This window comes from Chionomys nivalis, chromosome X (assembly GCF_950005125.1).
Source record: "Chionomys nivalis chromosome X, mChiNiv1.1, whole genome shotgun sequence".
Lineage (NCBI taxonomy): Eukaryota > Metazoa > Chordata > Mammalia > Rodentia > Cricetidae > Chionomys > Chionomys nivalis.
Window position 1 is genome coordinate 21,597,738 of NC_080112.1, and position 23,855 is coordinate 21,621,592.

A 23,855-nucleotide genomic window follows, 5' to 3' on the forward strand; every position below is an offset into this window, starting at 1 on the left:
GGCTGGGGCCTGAAAAGCTAGAATAAGTCATCTGTGGATGGATCTTGAAATAAAGGGGTTTGGGTTCAAAACTTTAGATCAAGGAGACCCTTTAGAGACTATAGGTATAAAGTTGAACAAACAGAATAAAAGTGGGATCAAGACAGAGACACATCTGCTACTATGCCATGTGCTTCTTAATCTGGCAGAAGCTCCTCAGGCTTGCAGTTCTGTAAAGAGGGGTTCTTTCCTGCCTTCTTTGCCTCAACAAATGTTCCCTTCTTTCCACAGGACCCATCTCAGACATATTCTTACCCATGAAGGTTTTGACACCTTGCAGTCAACAATTCCCTCTGTGAGCACCCTCAGAATATTGTCTGAGTCCTAGTCCACCCTAGGACTTGTGATGTACAACATTTAGAGTTAGAATTCTTCCAGGAGAGGCCTCGAGTCTCATTCATTTTATTTCTTTCCTAATGCTTGGCATGGGCTTTGGCACTTGGGAAACTTTAGTGAATTAATTAGAGAAAGTAGATAAAGGGCAAGGAAGGATAAATGGAGTTGGGTGGGGAAGAGAAGATTTGGCACCAGGTGTAACTTGGTAGCAGAATATACGCTTTGTTTATTATAAACAAAGCTCTGGGTTCAATCCCTTGCTGTGGGACAATGCTCTTGTACACTGTAAAGATTTGTTACTCATATTGGTTTAATAAAACGCTGATAGGCCAGTAGCCAGGCAGGAAGAATAGGCAAGGCAACCAAACAAGGAGAATTATGAGAAGAGAAAAGCAGAGAATAAGTCACCTGTCAGACACAGAGGAAGCAAGAGAAGAATGGTGCACTGAGAAAGGTATCAAGACATGTGGCTAAACACAGATAAGAATTATGGGTTAATTTAAGTTGTAAGAACTAGTTAATAATAAGCCTGAGCTAATAGACCAAACAGTTTAGAATTAACATAAGCTTCTGTGTGCTTCTTTGGGACTGAATGGCTGTGGGACTGAGAGAGACAGAAACTTCCATTTACAATCCCTTACACACAAAAAAGAGGAGAATTAGCTGGGTGGTGGTGGCGCACGCCTTTAATCCCAGCTCTGTGAGTTCGAGACCAGCCTGGTCTACAAGAGCTAGTTCCAGGACAGGCTCCAAAACCACAGAGAAACCCTGTCTCGAAAAACCAAAAAAAAAAAAAAAAGAAAAAAAAAAGAAAAAGAGGAGAATTAGAAGATTTGATGGGAATGAGGGAAGGGGGATTGGATGGAATGGAGATGCAATGTTGGGTTGAACAAGACAAAGGATTAGAGAGAAATAATGGATGGAGAGAGAGAGAGAGAGAGAGAGAGAGAGAGAGAGAGAGAGAGAGAACAGGGTCCCTTTATCTTCCCTTCAATTCAGCCATGCATTAGACCTAGCAGAGAATGTCAGATTTGAAATTAATCATACCCTGTTTCTGTGTCCAGAGTATGAAAAAAGAGGGTATTTCACCTCTTTGGCCTTATTTTCTCACTATGAAATAGTGAAAAATTATAATGATAAAAATAGTGTTATTGGGGCCTGGAGAAATGGCTCAATGGTTAAGAATACTGACTGCTTGCTCTTCCAGAGGACCCAGGTTTAATTCCTAGCACTGACATGGCAGCTCACAACTGTCTCTAACTCCAGCTCCAGGGGCCCCAACAACCATGCAAAACACTAATGAACATAAAAAATAGTGTTATTGATGAGACAACGTAGTTGTGATGAAAAGTCCTTGCAGTACTCAGAGGACTGGTTTGAGTTTGTGAGCCTTCTTAAGAGCCGATTTAGGCTTAATACTACTTGTTTTATGCCTAAAACCCAGCATGGCATTAGGCACAGAACACAGTCTCATGAAATGATATAATATGTAAGACCATTGTGACAGTGGTAACAGCAGTAGTAGAAGGTCTAATCCTGGAAACAGGGGTGTGCAGCATTTTCTGTACTGAAAGGTTTGGCCTTCTACTTTCCTCAGTTTTCAGTTAGTGGCCTGTGGTGGGGATATATAGTAAATTATTTTGAGACATACCTTTAGTTGGTGTTCCTATCCAGTTGAGATATCGTGTGAGCTTCGTTGAGATGTAGGTCTTGCCTCGAGCTGGTAAACCCACCATGATCATCATTGTGGGGGAATTGGTGAACTGCGGTATGGATGCTGGAAGACAGACAGATCTTCAAAAGCTTATCCCTACTCTTAGAGGCTCTTCTGCCATTAGCTTAGAGATATAGGGTTGGAAACCACACTACTTCCAACATTATGAGAGAAATGGAGGAGGTTAAATGGGCATCCCATCTTTTCTTAGACTCATCAGAAAATTGAGGTTGCAGTGCAGATAGCCAATTTAAACTTACAAGAACAGGGATCTGCAGAGGGCAATAGAATTCAGGTATTTCTTAGTTTATACAGACACTGCTGAACAACATACAAACTCATAAAAAGGTTCAGATAAAAATGACTACTGAATTGCTAAAGCTGGTTGTGGGCCAATGTGATGTTCATAAAGACTACAGACAGATAGCTTTCCATATTTTTCAATTTTCCTCCAGCTGCTAGTAGAGAAGATTGAGAAAAATCCTGGGAAAAGTATTGAAATTTTTGGCTTGGGGAGGTAAACAGAAAAATAACCATTGCTCAAATTCTTTCCAGAAAATTTGCTCAATTTTCATGTAGAAAAAGCCTTACTATTCCGAGGAAAAGGCAACAGGAACTGTATCTTAAAGTACGGGTGGTAACTTACTGCACCTGGCAGCCAATCCCAATCTATCCCCTTCTCTCCTGGAACTCAGGCCAAAGCAATTTACCTTCTCTCACCTGGGAGGGAAAACATTTCAGTCTGCAGGAGGGGAGACAAAAGTTAAGGGCACTGATGCAAACTCTCTGAAGTGGGAAGAAATACAGAAAATGTACCTGCCAAGCATGGTGCTAGGTCTACTTATTACATTAGGAGGACAAGAATAATTGTGACGGTCACACTGCCAATAATACACAAGGTCAACCTGCCAAGGACTGAGACTTAATAACATAGAAATCTTACTTCCCCATTCTTCACTACCAAACTAAATAACTTCATTGAAAATAGTAGTGAAGGGGGCTGGAGAGATGGTTCAGCAGCTAAGAGCACTTGCTGCCAATTCCAGCCAGACAGGGAAGGAACCAACATAGGACCAAATAAGTCTCTCTGAATGTGGGTGACAGTTGTATGGCTGGGGCAGACTGCGGGGCCACTAACAGTGGCACCAGGATTTATCCCTACGCTTGTACTGACTTTTTGGGAACCTATTCTCTTTGGATGGATACCTTGCTCAGCCTAGATATAGTAGTAGGGAGGGCCTTGGACTTTCTCCCAAAGCAATGTGCCTTACCTTCTCTGAGGAGTCGGTGGGGGGTGGGGTGGGAGAAAGATGGAGGAAACTGGAGGAGGGGAGGGAGTGTGAACTGGGATTGGTATGTAAAATGAAAAAGATAGTTTGTTTTCTTTTTAAAAAATTAAAATAAACAAATGGAAAAAAGAGCACTTGCTTCTCTTGCAGAAGACCCAGGTTCAGTTCCTAGCAACCATGTGTCAGCTGAAAACCATCTGTAATTCCAGTTCCCGGGAATCTGTTGCCTTTTGCTGACCTTTGCTGACCTCCACAAGTACATACACATGCAGCAAAGCACTCATACACATAAAATGCTTAAAGAAATCTAAAAAAATCCAAGATGAAATAGTAGTGAAATGTATCTTTATGAGATACAAGAGATGTACTGTCTGTTGGGAGCATCACAAAGGGGGAAGAATCAAGACCAAACAAAAAGTCTGAAGAGAGAGAGAAAGCATCAGAAACAGACTTAGTTATGACATGGGTGCTGGAATCCTCAGACTAGGGATTTAAACTGGCTATGACTATTGTGTTAAATGCTTTATTTGAACTGTAATCACACATGATGAGATAGCTATCTACCACTGATTTACTAAACCAGCATAATCTCTAAAAATAATCTAAACATTTGTCCTTATACTCACATATAAGTACAGTCCTCTCTCTTCATCAAGGAAACTTCTCTTTGTAACATACTGACACCACTACAGAAAACCACAACCAATAAAAATGCAGAGTTATAGAGCCCAGTTCCAATGAATACTGCTACACCCAAGGCTCAGGAAACAATGAGGAACAGAAACATTGCGAGCAGAAAGAATATAACAGCCAGAGAATCTGTGGTTTGCAGTGAGATTGTGTCTCCTAGTAATTTCAGGTGGTATACTCATGAAGTCTCACCAGCATGACTGAATAAACATGAGCTGAACAATGATAACAATAAAACTGCCAAGGCACAATGAGGAAAGACTACAAGGCTTCAAGCCTACCAAAGAATTACATAGAGACAACTAAGGAATGCTGAAAGCAGAAGCAATATAGTCTTACCAAAGGAAGAGTACATCAGCTGGTAATTCAATGCCAAATGGTCAGTTCTGAAAACACACGTATGAGTAAAATCATATGGACTGATAAGGTTGCACTGAAAAATATATATGTATATACATCTGTACATATAACAAGAATCAGTGAAAAAAGAGGCCATGAATTTGAAGGAGAGTGGGAAGGATATATGGGAGGATTTGGAGGGAGGAAAGGGAAGGGGCAATTACGTATTTATAATATCAAGAATAAAAGAAAAGCACAGAAGACCACAAAACTATGGGACCTTAATAAAGAGTACAATAATGTGCTTAGAAGAGGCAGAAGAAATACTTTGAAGACACAATGGACTAAAGTCTCCGCAATTAGTGACTCACACAAAACCAGAGATCTAAGAAGCATAGAAAACTCTAAGTACTCTGTGTGTGTGTGTGCATGAATGTAAAGAACCATATGGAAACATACAATTAGAGACAATTAGTATAAAAATAAAATCTTGAAAGCAGTCTGAAAAGAGTGTAAATAGAGACCATATTCCCTACAGAGACACAAGAATTATACTGCTTTTTCCTACTGCCCCTTTCAGTCTTATAACCCAGCTCCACTCCTCTGTGACACCAGCAGACAAAACACCACCACAGCTAAATCACATATTGACCCCAATGCAGTGATAGTGGGGGACTTCTGTTGGGCTTCATGGGGCCCAGGTGTGAGGTCCAGTGTAACTTCCTGAGCCTAACTTGAGTTTGGTGAGGCCTAGTGTATCTTCCTGAGCCTGGCTCAAGTTTGGAGACCTATCTCTGGCTACCTGGCCTAAATATGCCTCTGCCCAGCCACCGCTAGTGTGGCAGAATATTATTGGCCCTTATTCCTTACTCTACCTCAACCCATACCAACCCTATATAAGTTCCTGCCTGATGACATTAAATGAGATCCTGCTTCAGTAGGTGTGTTTCTCCCTGGTGGCCAGGGAAGGGGGCAGGACTGGGTCATTCAACACTCACCATCCCACTCAGCCCCAGGGAGAGTCTGGCTGGTTTGGCTGTGCCCCTGCTCTGTCTGCCAGAGAACCCAGCAACTTCAATACTCCCTTCTCATCAAAAGGTATATTATTCATACATAAATTAACAGAGAAACAATTAAGTTATATAATGTCATAAATCCAATGAACATAACAATATTCCACACAAACTCCAAAGAATAAAATTTCTTCTCAGAAGCTCATGGAAATTTCTTAAAACTGAACACATATAAGAACACAAACCACTTCTCGAATTTTGCGTGCAAATGGATGGAAATAGAAAACACTATCCTGAGTGAGGTATCCCAGACCCCAAAAGAGGAACATGGGATGTACTCACTCATAATCGGTTTCTAGCCATAAATAAAGGACATTGAACATATAATTTGTGATCCTAGAGAAGCTAAATAAGAAAGTGAACCCAAAGAAAATCGTATAGTCATCCGCCTGGAGAGGGGAAGTAGACAAGATTGCAGGGCAAAAACTGGGAACTTGCGGGTGAGGTGGCAAGGGGCAAAGGGGAAATGGGATGAGAAACATGAGAAGGGGAGGATGGGAGGAGCTCGGGGGATTGGGATGGTTGGGATATAGGAAGGGTGGATACGGGAGCAGCGAAGTATATATCCTAACTAAGGGAGCCATCTTAGGGTTGGCAAGAGACTTGACTCTAGAGGGGTTCGCAGGTGTCCAGGGAGATGTCCCCAGCTGGTACCTTGGGCAACTGAGGAGAGGGAACCTGAAATGACCCTATCCTATACTGATAAATATCTTACATATCACCTTAGAACCTTCATCTGGCGATGGATCGAGGTAGAGACAGAGACTCAATTTGGAGCAACGATCTGAGCTGTTAAGGTCCAAATGAGGAGCAGAAGGAGGGAGAACATGAGCAAGGAAATCAGGACCACGAGGGATGCACCCACCCACTGTGACAGTGGATCTGATTTATTGGGAGCCCACTAAGGCCAGCTCGTCTGGGACTGAATAAGCATGGGTTGAAACTGGACTCTCTGAGCATGGCGGACAATGAAGGCTGATGAGAAGCCAAGGACAATGGCACTAGGTTTTGATCCTAATACATGAACTGGCTTTGTGGGAGCTTAGCCTGTTTAGACGCTCACCTTCCTGGACGTAGATAGAAGACCTTTGTCTTCCCGCAGGGCAGAGAATTTGGACTGCTCTTCAGTATCGAAAGGGAGGGGGAATGGTGTGGGGGGAGGAGAAGAGGAGTGGGGATAGGGAGAGGGGAGTGGGGGGAGGGGCAATATTTGGGAGGAGGGGAGGGAAATGGGAAACGGGGAGCAGGTGGAAATATTAATTAAAAAAGAATAAAAAAAATTCACTTAAAAAAAAAAGAACACAAACCAAATCTCAATAGATGTAAGAGAAATTGAAATGACACTCTGCATAGTATCTGACCACATTGGTTTAAAATAGGATATCAATATAACAGAAATATCAGAAAGCATATGAATTCATGGAAACTGAATGAAAATTGAATCAAGACAGAAACCATAAAGGCAAGCTTCACCCACCAACAAAATAGAAGACATGGAAGAGAGAATCTGGGTCACTAAAGACATGATATAAGAAATGGATACCTCGGTCAAAGAAGTTAAATATAAAAAACGTCTTAGCACAAAACATCCAGAGAATCTGGGACACACACACACACACACACACACACACACACACAATCTATGAATAACAGAATAGAGAAAGGAGAGGAGATTCAGGTCAAAGGCACAGAAAATATTTTCAACAAAATCATGGAAGAAAATTTCCCTAACCTACAGATGGAGTTTTCTATAAAAGTAAATATAGTATACAGAACATCAAATAGATTGGGCCAGAAAAGGAAGTTCCTTCAGAACAAAACAATCAAAACATTAAATGCACAGAACAAAGAAAGAATATTAAAAGCTACAAGTGAAAAAGACCAAGTAACATATAAAAGCAGATCTATTAGAATTACACCTGACATTTCAGTGTAGACTTTAAAAGCCAGAAGGGCCTAAAAAGATATTCTGCAGACTCTAAGAGACTACAGATCAGAGTCTAGACTATTACACCCAGGAAAACTTCCAGTCACCATAGATGTAGAAAATAAAAAATTTCATAAAAAATTTAAGCAGTATCTATCTACAAAGTCTACAGAAGATGCTAGAAGGTAAACTTCAACCTAAGAGGGTAACTTCATCCAAGAAAACAGATGTAATAAATAATCCCAGATCAGCAAATCAAAAGAGAGGAAGCATGTGAACACACACACACCATCAGCACCCCCACCCCCATCACCCCCACCCCAAATAACAGAAATAAAATTATTAGTCAATGATATCTCTCAGCACCAATGATCTCAATTTCCTAGTAAAATGATACAGACTGCCAGAATGGATGTGAAAATAGGTCCACCCTTCTGCTGCATCAAAGAAATACATCTTAATATCAAGGACAGACATCACTTCATGGCAAAGGATTGGAAAAAATATATTCCAAGGAAATGGAACTAATAAACAAGCTGGTATAGGCATTTTAATATCTGACAAAAGAGACTTCCAAACAATATTAATCTAAAGAGATAGGGAAACACACTATATACTCATCAAAGGAAAAAAATTTACCTAGAGGACACTGCAGTTCTTAAGAACTATGCAAACCAAACACAAGGTCACCCAAGTTTGAAAAAGAAACACATCTGCGCCTTACATCATATATTGATGCTCACACACAGACAGTGGGAAACGTCAATGTTCCACCCATGGCAATAGATAGGTCATCTAGACAAAACATAAGGCATAGATATGCTGAAACTAACTGACACCATAAATAAAATGGATATAACAGATATGTACAGAACATTTTATTGAAACACAAAAACTCTAACCAAACAAGCAAAAGACTTCCATGATGAAAACTGCAATTCAGTGAAGAAAGAAATTGCAGAAGATATCAAAATATGGAAAGATCTCTCATGATCATGTCACAGGATTAACATAGTAAAAACACCCATCCTACCCAAAGCAATATACAAATTTGATGCAATCCCCATCAAAATTCCAACACAATTCTTTACAGACCCGGAAAGGACAATACTCAACTTCATATGGAAAAACAAAAAATTGAGGATAGCTAAAATAATCCTGAATTTAAAATAAAACAACAAAACAAAACAAAACTGCTGCCGTTATCACCATCCCTGATTTCAAGTTGAACTAGAAAGCTATGGTAATAAAAAACAGCATGGTGCTGGCATAAGAACAGACATGTTAACAAATGGAATCAAATTGAAGACCAGACATATGGACAACTGATTTTTGATAAAGGAGTCAGAAATACACACTGGAAAAAAGACAGCATCTTCACCATATAGTTCCTGGTCAGACCGTATGTCAGCATATAGAAGAATGCAAATAGATCTGTATCTACCACCCTCCACAAAACAAACTCCAAACGGGTAAAAAAAAAATCATAAAACCAGATACACTGAACCTGATAGAAGAGAAAGTAGAGAATAGTCTTAAATTCGTTGCCACAGGAAAAGACTTTCTGGACAGGAAGTTAGCACAGGCAATAAGACCAACAATTAATAAATGGACTTCATGAAACTAGAATGCTTTTGTGAACCTTTGCCTCATATGGTATTTCCTTGCTCAGCCTTAATATGAATGGAGGTACTCAGTCCTACTGCAACTTGATATGTCATGCTTGGTTGATATCCTTGGGATGCCTGCCCTTTTCTGCAGGGAAATGGAGGAAGAATGGATGGAAGAGAGGGGAGGATTAGGTAGGGGAAACTGCAGGTAGGATGTAATATAAGAGAGAAAAATAAATTTAAAAATGGGTACAGATCTAAACAGAGAACTCTCAATAGAGGAAACTCAAATGGATGAGAAACACTTAAATGTTCAACTTCCTTAGTCATCAGATAAATACAAATCAAAACTACTTTGAGATTTCATCTTATACCTGTCAGAATGGCTAAGATCAATAATGCAAATGATAGCTCATTCTGGAGAGGATGTGAAGCATGAGGATCAGTCATACATTCCTCGTGCGAGTGCAAAGTCATATAACCACTCTGGATGCAGTTTGAGCATAGGAGATTTCAAAACACACACTCACAGTGACATACTTCTTTCAAGGCCATACCTACTCCAACAAAGCCACACCTCCTAATAGGGCCACTCCCTATCAGCTTATGGGGGTCAGTTACATTCACACTACCCAAAGGATGCTTCATCCTACCACAAGCATACTTGCTCAGCCATGTTCATTGCTGCTCTATTCATAACAGCCAGAAATTTCAAACAACTTAGATATCCCTCAACAGAACAGAAAATGTCAAAGAAGAACATGAAGATGTCAAAAGTTTACACAACGGCATATCACTCACACTTTTAAAACAATGACATCATGAAATTTGCAGGGAAATGAATAGGACTAGAAAACTTCATCCTCAGTGAGATAACCGAGACCCAGAAAGATAAATATGGTATATATTCACTTATATATGGTTATTTGCTATGAAGAAAATGATAACCAAGCTACAGTTCTAAAACAGCAGAGGGTAGGTATAAAGTAAGAGACTAGAAGGAACACATCTCATTAGGAAGGAGAAATATAATAGATAGTTCTGGATGGATGGGGGTGTGGAGGGGAAGGATACATTGGGGAGGGTGAAGGGCTGTAGGAGGGAATACAGACAGAGAGCTAAAATAAAGAGGAATCTGAGGGGTAGTATGGAAACCTAATACAATAGAAGCTTCCTAAAATACATACATATATAAAAGCAACCTAAAGGAAATTGCCAAATAATAGGGGAGACAGAGTCCTAAGTAGCCATCTCTGGTCATCAAATGAAGCTTCCAGTTCTGGGATTATGTTACATCTAATTGAGCTGTTGGCCAAAGAGAACCCATGGGAAACCCTAAACAACCCAGGCTGTTGCCAAAACTATATGTTGCTCTTCACAGACTGACATCAAGGTCCTATTGCTGAAGACAGGAATGTAATCTGCATGCTATAAAAAGAGAAACATAAACACCAAGCCAGTCACAAACCCTTTGACCTATGATGCTGTCCTGCCTTCAAGACAGGCTAGTGCTATGGTGGCACAAAGCATATGGGAGTAACCAACCAATAACTGATTTGACTTAGACCCACTCCATGAGATGGAACCCATACCTGACACTGTTTTGGTGACTAAGAACCTGAAACTGAATAGCCCAGAGACTTAGGGTGAAACCAAATAATAATGATCTAAAAAAACATATAGTAATAAAATGACTTGATAATATTATGCTCTACTCATGGATCAGTGCCTTATTCGGTCGTCATCAGAGAAGCTTCTCCTGCAGCACATGGGAACAAATACAGAAACCCACAGCCTGACATTATACACAGCATGAGAGAGACCTTGGAACAATCACAAGCCCTGCATGGGTCTGTACCAGGTCTTCTGCATGTATGTTATGGCTTCCAAGTTAGTGTTTTTATGAGATTCTTGAGTGGGTGAATGAATGGGTCCCTGAGTCATCTTCCTTCTCTTGGGTTTTTTCCTTCTTTTTGTTTGTCTTGTCCAACTTCAATGTCATAATTTTATCTTATGTTTCATTTTGTTATATATTTTTGAAAGAATTAATGGGGGAGTGAAAACCTAACTACTAAGGGTAAAGGTTAACCACTGAACTGTCACTTATACCTGCTGGCAGAGGAAAAAAATCAATTTTCTCCAGTGGAGTGACACTGGGTCTATCAAACACTCAGGAAAGGCCCCATTTTCAGGAGTAGCTGACCAACATATAATGAATTCCATAGTTTTTGTTTGGTTGGGTTTGTGTATGTGTGTGTGCTTTTATTTTGTTATGGTTTGGTGTTTTCTTTTATTTTGGGGTGTTGTTTTCTTGGTTTGAAGGTTTTGTTGTTGTATTGGATTTTGTTTGTTTTAAGAGAAAGTAAAGCTGTGTAGGTAGGGATGGGGAGAGGATCTGGAAGGACTTGGTGGAGGGAAGGAATATGATCAAAATACATTTAAATTTAAAAATTGTTTTAAATAATAAAAATACAATAATAAAAAGACTGAAAAATCAAGAAGGAAATTTTTAAAATTTTCGAATTTAAAAGAATTTAGTTTTTAAAAATTTAAAAATTATAGAATGAGAATGAAAACATACCATGCACAAACCTAGGGAATACAATGAAGACAGTTATAAGAGGTGAGATCACAGCACTAAGTGCCTACATCAAAACATGGAGAGATATTATTAACTTAACAATGTACCCAAAAGCTGTAGAACAAGGAAAAACAATATCTGAAAAGAATAAATGGAAGAAGTAATCAAACTCAGGGCTGAAATCAGTTTTCATAAAGACAAACAAACCAAATTCAAAGAATAAATGAAATAGTTTTTTTTTTTTTGAAAAAAATCACCAAGTTGATGAATCTTTAGCCAAATTACCCGAAAGACACACAGAGAAAAGATGGAAATAATTTTTAATGACAACAAACGTTGGTGTGGATTGGGAAAAGGGTTCAAGTGTAAACTTGCACAACCACTATGGAAATTGGTGTGGTGATTCATTAGGAAGCTGTGAATAGATCTACCTCAAGATCCAGCTGTATCATTCTCAGGCAGATATCCAAAGACACTTCATCCTACTACAGAGATGATTTACTCACCCATGTTCGCTACTGCTCTAGTCCTAGCAGCCCTAAACTGAAAATGCTAGATATCTATCAACTGGTGAACAATGTATATTGGTACAGTTACATAATGGTATATTATTCGGCTGTTAAATGAAATCATGAAATTCTCAGGTAAATGGGTGGAGCTAGAGAAATCATACTTAGTGAGGTAACCCAGACCACAAAAGACAACTGTTGCATGTTTTCTCTCATATGTGGATAAGCTTATCCGCACGTGTGTGCGTGTGTATGTTCAGGAAAAGCACAGATATTAGGTACTTGGTAAGGAAACAGGAGGGAATTAGAATGTAGTGCTATAAGAGATAAAGGGGAACTAGAATAGGATTAAATGAGGAGGGAACAGGAGAGCAAGGTAAAAAGGGAATACAGGGAGGGCCAACTAGCATTAAAGGCCTTTTGAGAAGTCACATGGAAACCTACTACTATAGAAACTTCCTAAAATTTATACAGATATGAAAGGAATCTAAATGGAGATACCATATAATATGGGAGACCATGCCCCAACAAGACATCTTATGACACCAAGTAAAACCTCTAGTGACAGAAATGGGCTATATCATGAGTCATTAACCAAAGGAACACCATAGAAATTCCCAAATACCACAGGCTATTGCCAAGGATATTGGTTACTCTCCATAACAAGATAGTACTTATGTAATTGAACACTGAGAGACTGAGCTGGTGTCCAATTAGAAGCTTCACTCCTACTAACTTTCATGGTACCAGAAGGTACTTTACACATGATCAGAGGAGAAAAGTAATCATCAGCTATCACCCAGCTACAAATCTGTGACCCATAACAGAGACCTGTCTGCAAGGTACACTAGTCCAATAGTTGCACAAATGCTATGGGAACAACAAACCACTTTTCAATTGGATATTAGGCCCATTCCATTATATGGACTATATGACATTTCTACAGTTTCCAAGAACCTGAGACTAGATAGGTCACAGGTCTAGTAAAAAAACTAATAGTATTATTTTGCTAAAGGAGCAATAGCCATAAAATAAGTCCTAATGACATATTGCTACACCCATAGAGCAGATCACCACTCAACCCTAATCAGAGAAGTTTATTCTTGCAGTAGATGGTAATTAACACAGAGAACCACAACTGGACATATTGCAGAATGTAAGAGACTTTAGGGCACTCAGTTCATTAAACATCTACCCTTGCCGGGCGATGGTGGCGCACGCCTTTAATCCCAGCACTCGGGAGGCAGAGGCAGGCAGATCTCTGTGAGTTCGAGACCAGCCTGGTCTACAGAGCTAGTTCCAGGACAGGCTCCAAAGCCACAGAGAAACCCTATCTCGAAAAACCAAAAAAAAAAAAAAAAAAAAAAAAAAAAAAAGCTACCCTCCAGCCTCAAGGATCTATGTGTAAGAGGAAGTAGAAAGATTCTAAGAGGCAGAGGTGGTGGGTGTTTTTCAGACACTACAAGACTGATTCACATAGGAACTTACAGACTGTGACAGCATGCACAAGACCCGCACAGGTTCAAACCAGACAAACTTCTGGCACTGGGATGGAGAAGTGGACAAAAATTCCCACCCCTAACCAAGAAGCTATTTGCAGTTGATACCTGTAGGAAAAGGGAAAATCAGTTTTCTCCAATAGAGTGTCACTGCGTTATATCAAGCACACTAGAGGGCAGGTCCAATGCCCAGGAGTAAGTGGGCGAAGAACAAATGGATTGGGTGGGGTTTTTTATTTGTGCGTGCATGTGTGTGTGTATGTGTGTGTGTGTGTGTGTGTGTGTGCATGTGCTTTTTGTTTTGTTTTTGTCTTATTTGTTTTCTTTTTGTCTATTTAGATTTTTGCTTTTGTTGTTTTTCCCAGCTTTTTTTTTTTTCTTTTTTGAGAAAGAACCTGAAGTTGGGGTGGGTTGGTGGAGGGATGGAAAGGACCTGGAAAGTTGAGGGGGGGGAAGAATATGATCAGCATATATTGTATAAAAATAATTTTAAAGTTGGGCAGTGGTGACTCCCACTTTTAATCCCAGCACTTGGGAGGCAAAGGCAGGCAGATCTCTATGAGTTCGAGGTCAGCCTGGTCTACAGAGCTAGTCCTACGATAGTCAGGGCTACACAGAGAAACCCTATCTCAAAAAAAAAAAACAACAAATAATTAATAATAACAATTCTAAAAATTAAAAATGAATAAATGTTAAAAATTGGGGGCTGGAGCAATTTATGGATCGATAGTTAAGAGTACTTGATGCTCTTGTAGAGACCAGGTTTTCAGGTCCTGGCACCCACATGGCAGTTACTCCTCTTCCTGGAATTACAGCACCTTCTGGCCTGTGCAGACAGTGTGTGCACACAGATTTTATACATGCATTATATACATGCAGGAAAATACTCATAAGCATTAGTAAAATAAATTTAAAACATATTTTAAAATAGACTAAATATTTTAAAATCCTTTATTCTAGCTTTTAAAAGATGCAATATATGCTAGGGACATAACTGAGTAGTAAAGCACTTATTTGGCTACTACCTTCCAAGTCCATTTGATCCTCAGAATTGCAAAAATATATGTTGAAATTAAAATATGTAGTACTTACAGTATATAGTTCCCCTAGTATAACAGTACACTAAAATTCATTCATAACTAAGTATAATTTAATACCCATTAAGCAACCTTAAACCAATGCTATCTGCCTTTCTTTCTGCAGTCCCTGATAACCATCATTCTACTGTCAACTTCTACAGAAGCAACTTTATAAGATTCTGAATGAAATCATGTGAACCTTGTCCTACTATAGTGGTTAGTTTCAGGAACCTCATAAATATGGGCAATTTTATTTAAAATTATTATTATTATTATTATTATTAACAATGTTTCTCTGTGTAGCACTGCCTGTCCTGGAACTTACTATATAGACCAGACTGACCCCAAACTCACAGAGATTCACAGCCATTAACTCATAAGAGCTAGAGTTAAAGGTATGCATCACCGTGCCAGATATATTTTAAAAATTTAAGTGGCCAAATATAATAAGAAAACATAAGAAAATAGAAAAACAAAAAAATATGAAGAGGAAATGCAATGTATATATACTTATTATGTACATATGGAAGCAAGACTGGGCAGAAGAAATATTTGAAGACATAATAAAGAAAAGTGAATATGTACTATGAATAGGAAATAACAAGAACAAATATAATGAACAGAAAATGCTTCACAAGATGGGAGAATTTTTCAGGGAAAGTTATGTGTATTTTGAATAGGGTCTTGCTAGGTACCACACCCTGGCCCGAAACTCATGATACTCTTGCCTTAGACTCCTGAGTGCTGATTTTGCAGATGGGCACCCCAATGTTCACCAAGATGGTGAGTTTTAATCCATGTATATCAGTAATGACTTTCAATATAAATTGCCTAAGAACATCAAAGACAGATATTCCAATACCAAATAAAGAAATAATATCCAACTATATGCTTTCTACAAAACACATATAGCCTGATCTTACTGGAATCTTCTTCTATCTATATCACTTACTAAAATATAAAATGCTAGGAATTGAACTTAAAGCAAGTACTCCATCACTGAGGTACATTCCAGCCTCCCTTGGGTTTTTATTTACTTTATATCTTTGGGTCTATAATGAAGGAAGCAACAACAAAGGCATCTCAGAAGTAGAAGTGGCCCAGAATAGGACCTTATAAGAATCAAAAACCCTGTGGAATGAGAATATTTTTAGAATTTGAAAGAGAACACAAGCAGACTTCATAGAAGTTTTCCCTTTTCCCCCTCTTTCTACATTGTTTTTAGAAGGAATACGACCATTACTGTGAGTAGTTTCTGATCTGAACATAGTACAGAAAATAATAGCCTAAGAAACTGGAAGCACTGAAAAGAAACAAAAAAAATGAGGTTACTTATAACTTCTTAGTGTTTTGGTCCTAAATAGCATACCAAATCTGGAGCTCAATTATCTTTTAATACTTCTATCCAAGAACCAAACAGGCCACTAGACGGTATATGATATGGGATACACTGTAAAGATTTGTCACTCATATTGGTCTAATAAAATGCTGATTGGTCAGTAGCTAGGCAGGATGGATAGGTGGGACAACCAGACTAGGAGAATTCTGGGAAGAGGAAAGACAGAGAGTCAGTCACCAGCCAGATGGAGAGGAAGCAAGATGAGGATGCCTTACTGAGAAAAGGTACCAAGCCACATGGCTAAACATAGACAAGAATTATGGGTGAATTTAAGTCATAAGAGCTAGTAAGTAATAATCCTGAGCTAATAGGTAGAATAGTATATAATTAATATAAGCCTCTGTGTATTTCTTTGGGACTGAATGGCTGTGGGACCAGGTGGGACAAAAAATTCCATCTACAAATGGTGCCCAAAAGTTTGGCAAAAATTTCCACATAAAGCCTGAGAAAGCTTTTTTTTTTTTTTTTTTTTTTTTAAAGGATTCTAGACAGACAAGAACAGAGACAAGTACAGCTTCTTGATAACTGTTTTTTCTCTGGTAGGCTCTGTTTACTGGCTGCAAGCAGAGGCATGGCTCCTTTAAGAGAAGCTTCCTGTAATACTGATTACAACTCGGAAAGCTACAAGAGAGAGAGAAGCGACTTTCTCTGAAATATGACCAAAATGGAAGCTCAAAATAAGTCACTAAACAATTTTCTAATCTCTGGCAACTATAATTGTAACTAATTCCACAAAAAGAAAGAAGAGATAATCTTGAACGATATCATAAAGAGAGCAGGGAGAGGCACTCAATCTATAAAAGAACAATGATGGAGATTTCAGAGGCTTATCAAAAGACAGAAGCCAGTGAAGTACAATTAAAAAAATAAACTGTCAACCTAGAATTCCATGTTAAGCAATATGTTCTTAAAAATCAATTCAGTGTTAACAGGTCTGCTCTATAATCAATGCTGGAAGGTACTTTAGACAACTCTGAAGGCACTTTAGCTCTTTAGATCGATCTAAGAAATCTAGATCTATATAAAAAAGGAAAAGACTTGGAAAGTGACTTAATAAAGGTAAAATATTTTGATTTGTTCATAGTTTTAATGATGGAAAACAGAATTGTATATTTTTAAATTGGGGCTATTGTAAAAGGCATATAGTAATGAATCACTAGTGCTATTATTTGCATTTTCCTGAAGACTACTCCCTTTGTATGTGTATTAGTATGCGTATGTGTGTGCATGCATATGTGTGTGGATGAGTATGCCATGACAGTGCATACGGAAGCCAGAGGTCAATGTATTGGGTGATTATAGCAGATGGATAAAGGAAATGATAATGGCAAAGTCCCAAAAGTAAAGTCAGAAGAATTAGGAATCCTTGGGTAAAAGCTATCTATGTTATACATGAAGTGATATTTGAAGATAAACAATTTATTTGAAGATAACCTTAAATATTTAAATGTATGCTGTAAAGCCTAGGGCAAATGCTATGACTTGAAGATGTTGCTTTCAAAACTGATACACTGAAAGTGCATGGCGAGTGGGATGGAATACTGAAATGAAAATATTTCTGAAATACCAAAGTCAGACAAAGATATCAAAAGAAAATTACAGACCAATATGTCACCTCAACAAAGTACTAGTAAATTGGATCCAGAGAAGCATTAAACAATATTATATGTATATAATAATTAAAAATAACAATACAAATGTTCATGAGGATATGGAAAAACTGAAACCCTCATATATTTCTTTGGGATACAAAATATGATGAAATCACTTTTAAATGCAGTTTGGCAGACTATTCACTCAGATCATTGTAGACAGTTTCTATGATTTAGGAATTCCACACTTAAGTGAAAGAAAAACTATGTCCATATAAAAATTTGTACAGGAATGTTTGTGACAGCATTATTCAGAGTAGACAAAAGTGGGAACAACCAAAATGCCAATCACTTTATGAATATATGAAATAAGTGGTATGTTCATACAGCAGGATAATAGTTGCCTATAACATGCTATAAACATGCTACAACATACATTAACCTTGAAAACATTATGCGCAACAAAACAGATCAAACACTAAAGGCCACAGGAGATGTGTCCATTTCTATGGAATGCCTCAAATAGACTCAGCCATTGAAGTGGAGACTAGGTTAGTAGTTGCCAAGGGTGGAGGGAAGGCTGGAATGGAAAAGTACACTAAAAAGCATAAAGTTTCTTTTTCCTACAATGAGTTTTAAAATAACTAGTAGGGAGGCTGCAATACAAATAAATGATAGATATCTGAGATGATGAATAGACTAATTTAATCTGATCATTCACACTGTATATATATATTGAAATATGCTGTTTCCCACAAATGTGTAGTTATAAGTCCATTAAATCTGAAAATATTTTTGAGAATTTCATACATGAATACAATATATTTTTTATCATATTCATTCCCTTGATCTTCCAATGCCCCAAGGTCCCTCCAATTTTTAAATACATATTTTAAGTGTTGTAGAATTAGTGATCATGGTTGTACAACTATATGAATACATTCAAAACCATTTTCTTATACACTTGAAGATGGTGAATTTTATGTTATATGAATTGTTTATCTATCAAAAAACAATTTCAATGTGTGTGATGGAACATGTCTTTAATCCTAGGACTTGGAAAGGAGAAGCAGGTGGATCTCTGAAAGTTCGAGGTCAGCCTGGTCTCCATAATGAATTTCAGGACAGCCAAAACTACTTAATAGAGACTTTGTCTCAAACAAAATAAAACAATTTTTAATGATAGAGGGGATCCCAGGTGTCCACGGGGATGTCCCCAGCTAGGTCCTTGGGCAGCAGAGCAGAGGGTGCCTGAACTGTCCTTGTCCCACTATCACGCTGATGATTATTTCCAATATCACCATAGAATCTTCATCCAGCAACGAATGGAGATAGAGATAGAGTCCCTCATCAGCGCAACGGACTGAGCTCCCAAGGTCCAGTTGAAAGGCAGAAGGAGGGAGAAGATGAGCAAAGAAGTCAGGACCGTAAGGGGTCGGTCCACCAACTGAGGCAGTGTGCCTGTTCTAATGGGAGCTCACCAAATCCAGCTAGACTGGGACTGAATGAGCATGTGATCAAACTGGACTCTTTGATTGTGGCTGACAATGGGGACTGACTGAGAAGCCATTGATAAAGGCACTGGGACTTGTTTTTACATGTTCTGGCTTTTTGGAACCCTAGTCTATATGGATGCACAGCTCCCCGGGCCTGGATGTGTGTGGGGGGGCCTTGAACTTCCCACAGGGCAGGGTTCCCTGCCCTCTCTCAAGCAGGGTGGGAAAGGGAGGAGGGGGTATGTAGGAGCAGGAGGGGATTGGGAGGAGGAAAGGAAGTGTAAATAATTGAATGGAAAAATAAAAAAAATAAAAATAAAAAAAGACTGCATAGTATCCAAATTATGTATGGTTAAACATTTTGTAAAAACAAATAAACAAAAAATGCTTTATTTTTATTTTTCTAATAGAAATACTTACATTGATTCTGAATGAAATATCAAAATAGAAATTAACATTTCACGCTTCTTCAAAAAATATAATAAAATCTATATTTGTAAATAAAAAAAGAAAAATAGATCAGGCAAACATTAAACTTAATACAACTGAGTGTATGTATATTAATATCACAGGAAAATAAGATTGTAGGGCAATATGACAATAACTATTTGCTATTCCCAAAGATAGAGCAGTGAAAAAAAGAAATAAAAAGGAAAGGAAAGGACATGACTGCTCCTAGGAATGATGGAGAAGAAAGTTTATTATAGAGATATGTGAGAGAGCATAGTCAGAGAGAGGGACATCAGGGAAAGTCCAGAGTGAACATAACCAGACTGAGTTGGGCCTTGTGGGGAGAAGAGGAAAGGCAGGGAGAGAAAAGAGGGGGGAATCAGGTGCAGAAGCCAGGAGGCCAAAGGTACAAAAGGGCAGGTAATCAAAATGCCTGGATTATACAGGGAAGAGCCTCCGGGGGAAGGGCAGTCCAGACCCTGGGCCAGAGAGTTCAGGGCAGAGGGCGAGGTATGCCAGTCATATTCAGAAACAGGTAGGGACTGGACTGAGGGATGCTGGGAGAACTTGCCTGTCAGGTCCAGCTTTGATATGTTAAATAGGCAATTCAGCTCCTTGTCCCAGGTTTGAATCTTAACCAGCAGTCTAAATTTATTTGTAACTATCTAAATTTATTTATAACAAGCTGACAAATTGGCAAATTATTAGGAGACTTTGACCAATTATCCACAATGATAGGCAGCCCAAACACCAGTAGAATATTAGTACACTTCAACCAGAAAACAAACTTTGTATGATCCCAGGGCCTTGATATATGCTTTATGTAGCATTTGGTGACTATTCTCTGAGCACTTGAAAAGATTGTATATTTTACCTTCGTGTTGTGTTTATCTTAGGTTTTGTTTGTTAATATCTTGCTTGCTAATATGGAATTTCAGTGGATATGGCAATGGCAATGACCTATCTAAACAGAAGCTGGCTCAAGGGCTGGCACTAAGTAGAAGAGGTGTCCAGCTGCTCCAAGCATTAACCTCTTAGCTGCTACACGACAGTCAGGAGAGCCCTAGCAGTGCTGGAATCGACATTAAGGCAAGGGGGGTAACTGGGGAAGTGATAGACTTTGCAAATCTATGGCAGTATCTAATTATCAAATGGTCTAAAAGACCTATGCATACATACAACACAAGCCAGGTTTAGTAGACCAATTGTAGATCAGAAAAGAAAAAAGCCTGAAAATAAATGAGATGACCATCTAAATCTGTTAGTTAAAAAAATATTCAAAGAGAGTAAGACATGAATAGTTACTAGAAAGCAAATTAACCAAAAAGTAAAGGTAAAGGAAGAATAAACAAAAAATGAAGCTTAAAGATACAAAGTCCAAAGCTGTTTTTTTTTAATTTTAAAAAGAACCATACAACTTATAAACTGTTCACAAAATTTGCTAAGAGAGACAAAAGCAAAGGTACAATAAAACAATGTTGTTAGAGAATCTATTCTGTGAAAGCTTTCAACAAAAAATAAATGAATCTTAGAAAAAGAACATATAACAAAAACATACATTTTTAAAAGATATACATGCAAACTTTAAACTTGAAAACTTGTGAAATAGAAAATTCTAAGAAAATCATAACAGTGAGTATTAATACAAGTACAAGCAGGAAACAAAACAAACTCCCTAACTTTCAAAGAAACTATAATAGTTAAAAGGTTTAAAAGACCCACTAGGACTAGACTGTTTGATCTGGAAGTACTGCCAAATATTTGAGGAACAGACAGTTCTGGGACAAACCCTGTCAGAGATGGAACGAAAGAAAATAGTTCTCATCTCACTGCATGATGTTAGTATAACCTTGACACCAAAACCAGAAAATGACAACATGAGAATAGACTCTCCTGAAGAAAATATGAAAGGACTGAACAAAATTTTGGTGAACTGAATTCAGAAGTACTTTTAAGTCCCAGGACTGCAAGATTAGTTCATAATAAGAAAAACCATGCAGCACAAAAACAGCTAAAATTAAAATAATCATGCTGTATTTCAAAAGACACAGAAAATATATCTCATAAATTTCAACATCAACTCACTATGTCATTAGGAATAATGAGATACCTTCTTAAGAGGTATCTGCCAAAAAAATATACATTCAATTATTCCATGGTCAAACTTTCAAAAACAGTCTCTTTTAAAGTAGTATCAAGATAATGAATGTTCATTATTAACATACTTACAAAAACTACATTGTATTATGTGTGTGTTTATATGTTTTGGAGGTGGGCTCTTAGCAATTAATATAAGAAAATATAAGCATTAACATAAGAAAAAGGTATTTAAGAATCACAAGGATAAGGATTGCTGCAGAGAAATGAAAGCTGGAATTTGTATACAAATTGCCAAAGCCAATAAGCAAGTCTAGTAGGTTTGCCAATTTTTGTTTGTTTGTTTTTTTGAGACAGGTTTTCTCTGTGTAGCTTTGGAGCCTGTCCTGGAACTTGCTCTTGTAGACCAGGTTGGCTTCAGACTCACAGAGATCAGACTGCCTCTGCCTCCCAAGTGCTGAGATTGAAGGCGTGGGCCACCACAGCCCGGCCGGTTCGTCAATTTTAAATTCACCATATACTACTTTAAAACACAACTTTTTACAAAAGTACTGTTTATAGTAACAATAAAAATAAACAAGAAAAACTCCTTAAAACCCCGGGCCAGAGGCCAAGGACAATGGCACGGGGGTTTTGATCCTACTTCATGTTTTGGCTTTGTGGGAGCCTAGACAGTGTGGATGGTCACCTTCCTAAACCTGGATGGAGGGGGGAGGACCTTGGATTTTCCACAGGGCAGGGAACCCTGACTGCTCTTGGGACTGGAGAGGGAGGAGAAGAGGAGTGGGGGGAGGGGGAGAGGGGCGGGAGGAGGGGGAGAGGGGCGGGAGGAGGGGGAGGGAAATGGGAGGCAGGGAGGAAGCGGAAAAAATTTTTTTTCAATAAAAAAAAAGAGGAAAAAAAAAACCTCCTTAAAATGATGTGCAAACCCTTCCTAGAAAAAATAATAAAACATCACTCCAAATAACATGAAAAAAATCAAAATTTTTCAAGAGATATATCATGTTTAAGGAAAATTAAATAACACAAGATGGTTATTCTCCCCACATTGATTTATAGATTGAGTGTAATTCTAATCAAATCCTTCAAATATTGCCTCTCTGTGTGTATAACTTGAAAAGACGATTCCACAATTTATGGGGAAGAGCAGTTGGCCAAGAATAGTCAAGATATTCCATAAGAAGGGCAAGATGGAAGTTTACTCTACCAAAATAAATGTTCACTGCACTACTGTTTAAAGCTAAAATTTAAAAATTACCTAACGCTCATCAGTAGTAAGATAGATAAACCACAAGTTAGTCATAAAATGTAATAGTACACCGCAAGGAAAAATAAACAAGCTATGAATACACACAAAAATAATATGAATGGCTTGTATACATATAATATTGAGTAAGAAAGTGCAGCTATCCAAGCACTTTATACATGCTTATACATTTAATAGTCAGAACAAAATGATTGATTCTATACTCCAAAGAGGATGCTATAAGCAAAGAGAGTCAAACCTTTCTCAGGTCAATACCTGCCTACCTAGCCTGGGAGGAAAGGCAGACATTGCCAAAGGCCCTGGCCACAAAATTCAGTTAATCATTAAGGAGTGTTGTGAAAACAGTGATAGTAAAAGTAAAAAGCCAAGTGATCATTGACAGAGCATCTGTCCTGGGCCAGGCTCAGGACTTCACACTGGGTATGATGGTGAATAAGAGGAGGCGACCATGTTTTTGTTTCATAACATTTCCTGAGTGCATGCTACGTGCTGGGCATTCTTCTAAGTACATTACCCACTTCAGCTTATCTCATCTTTGCAACAGCACTACTATCACTATCAGTTTACAGGTGAGGCAACAGAAGCAAAAAGAGGCTTGTCTACATTAACAAAGACAGGAGGTGGGACCCAAAGCTACACAGCCTTGCATCTGGTAAGTATTACTCTTACGAACAATTAAGGAATATGGTGCTCAGAATTAAAATAAACACATATTTTTCTGTTTTGGGCAGGGTTTGTTCTTGTATTGTTTTTGAGATAGAGTTTTTGAGCTATAGCTCTAGCTGGTTGAGAACTTAATGTATAGCTAAGATTAGTTCTCAAACTTACAGCAATCCTCCTGAATCTGCATCCTGAGTATTAGTTAGATT

The 23,855-nt window shown here is 38.3% G+C and overlaps 1 protein-coding gene across 3 annotated transcripts in view; it reads right to left on the reverse strand.

Moving 5' to 3' along the window:
• The window catches only part of Pfkfb1 (6-phosphofructo-2-kinase/fructose-2,6-biphosphatase 1), a 63,393-nt gene that overhangs the window by 31,663 nt on the left and 7,875 nt on the right, over nucleotides 1-23,855 (reverse strand). For all 3 annotated transcript variants that reach the window (XM_057759566.1, XM_057759565.1, XM_057759568.1), the window contains one exon: nucleotides 2,027-2,152. In XM_057759566.1, the coding sequence (XP_057615549.1) occupies nucleotides 2,027-2,152 (126 nt within the window). The remainder of the gene's footprint in view (nucleotides 1-2,026; nucleotides 2,153-23,855) is intronic.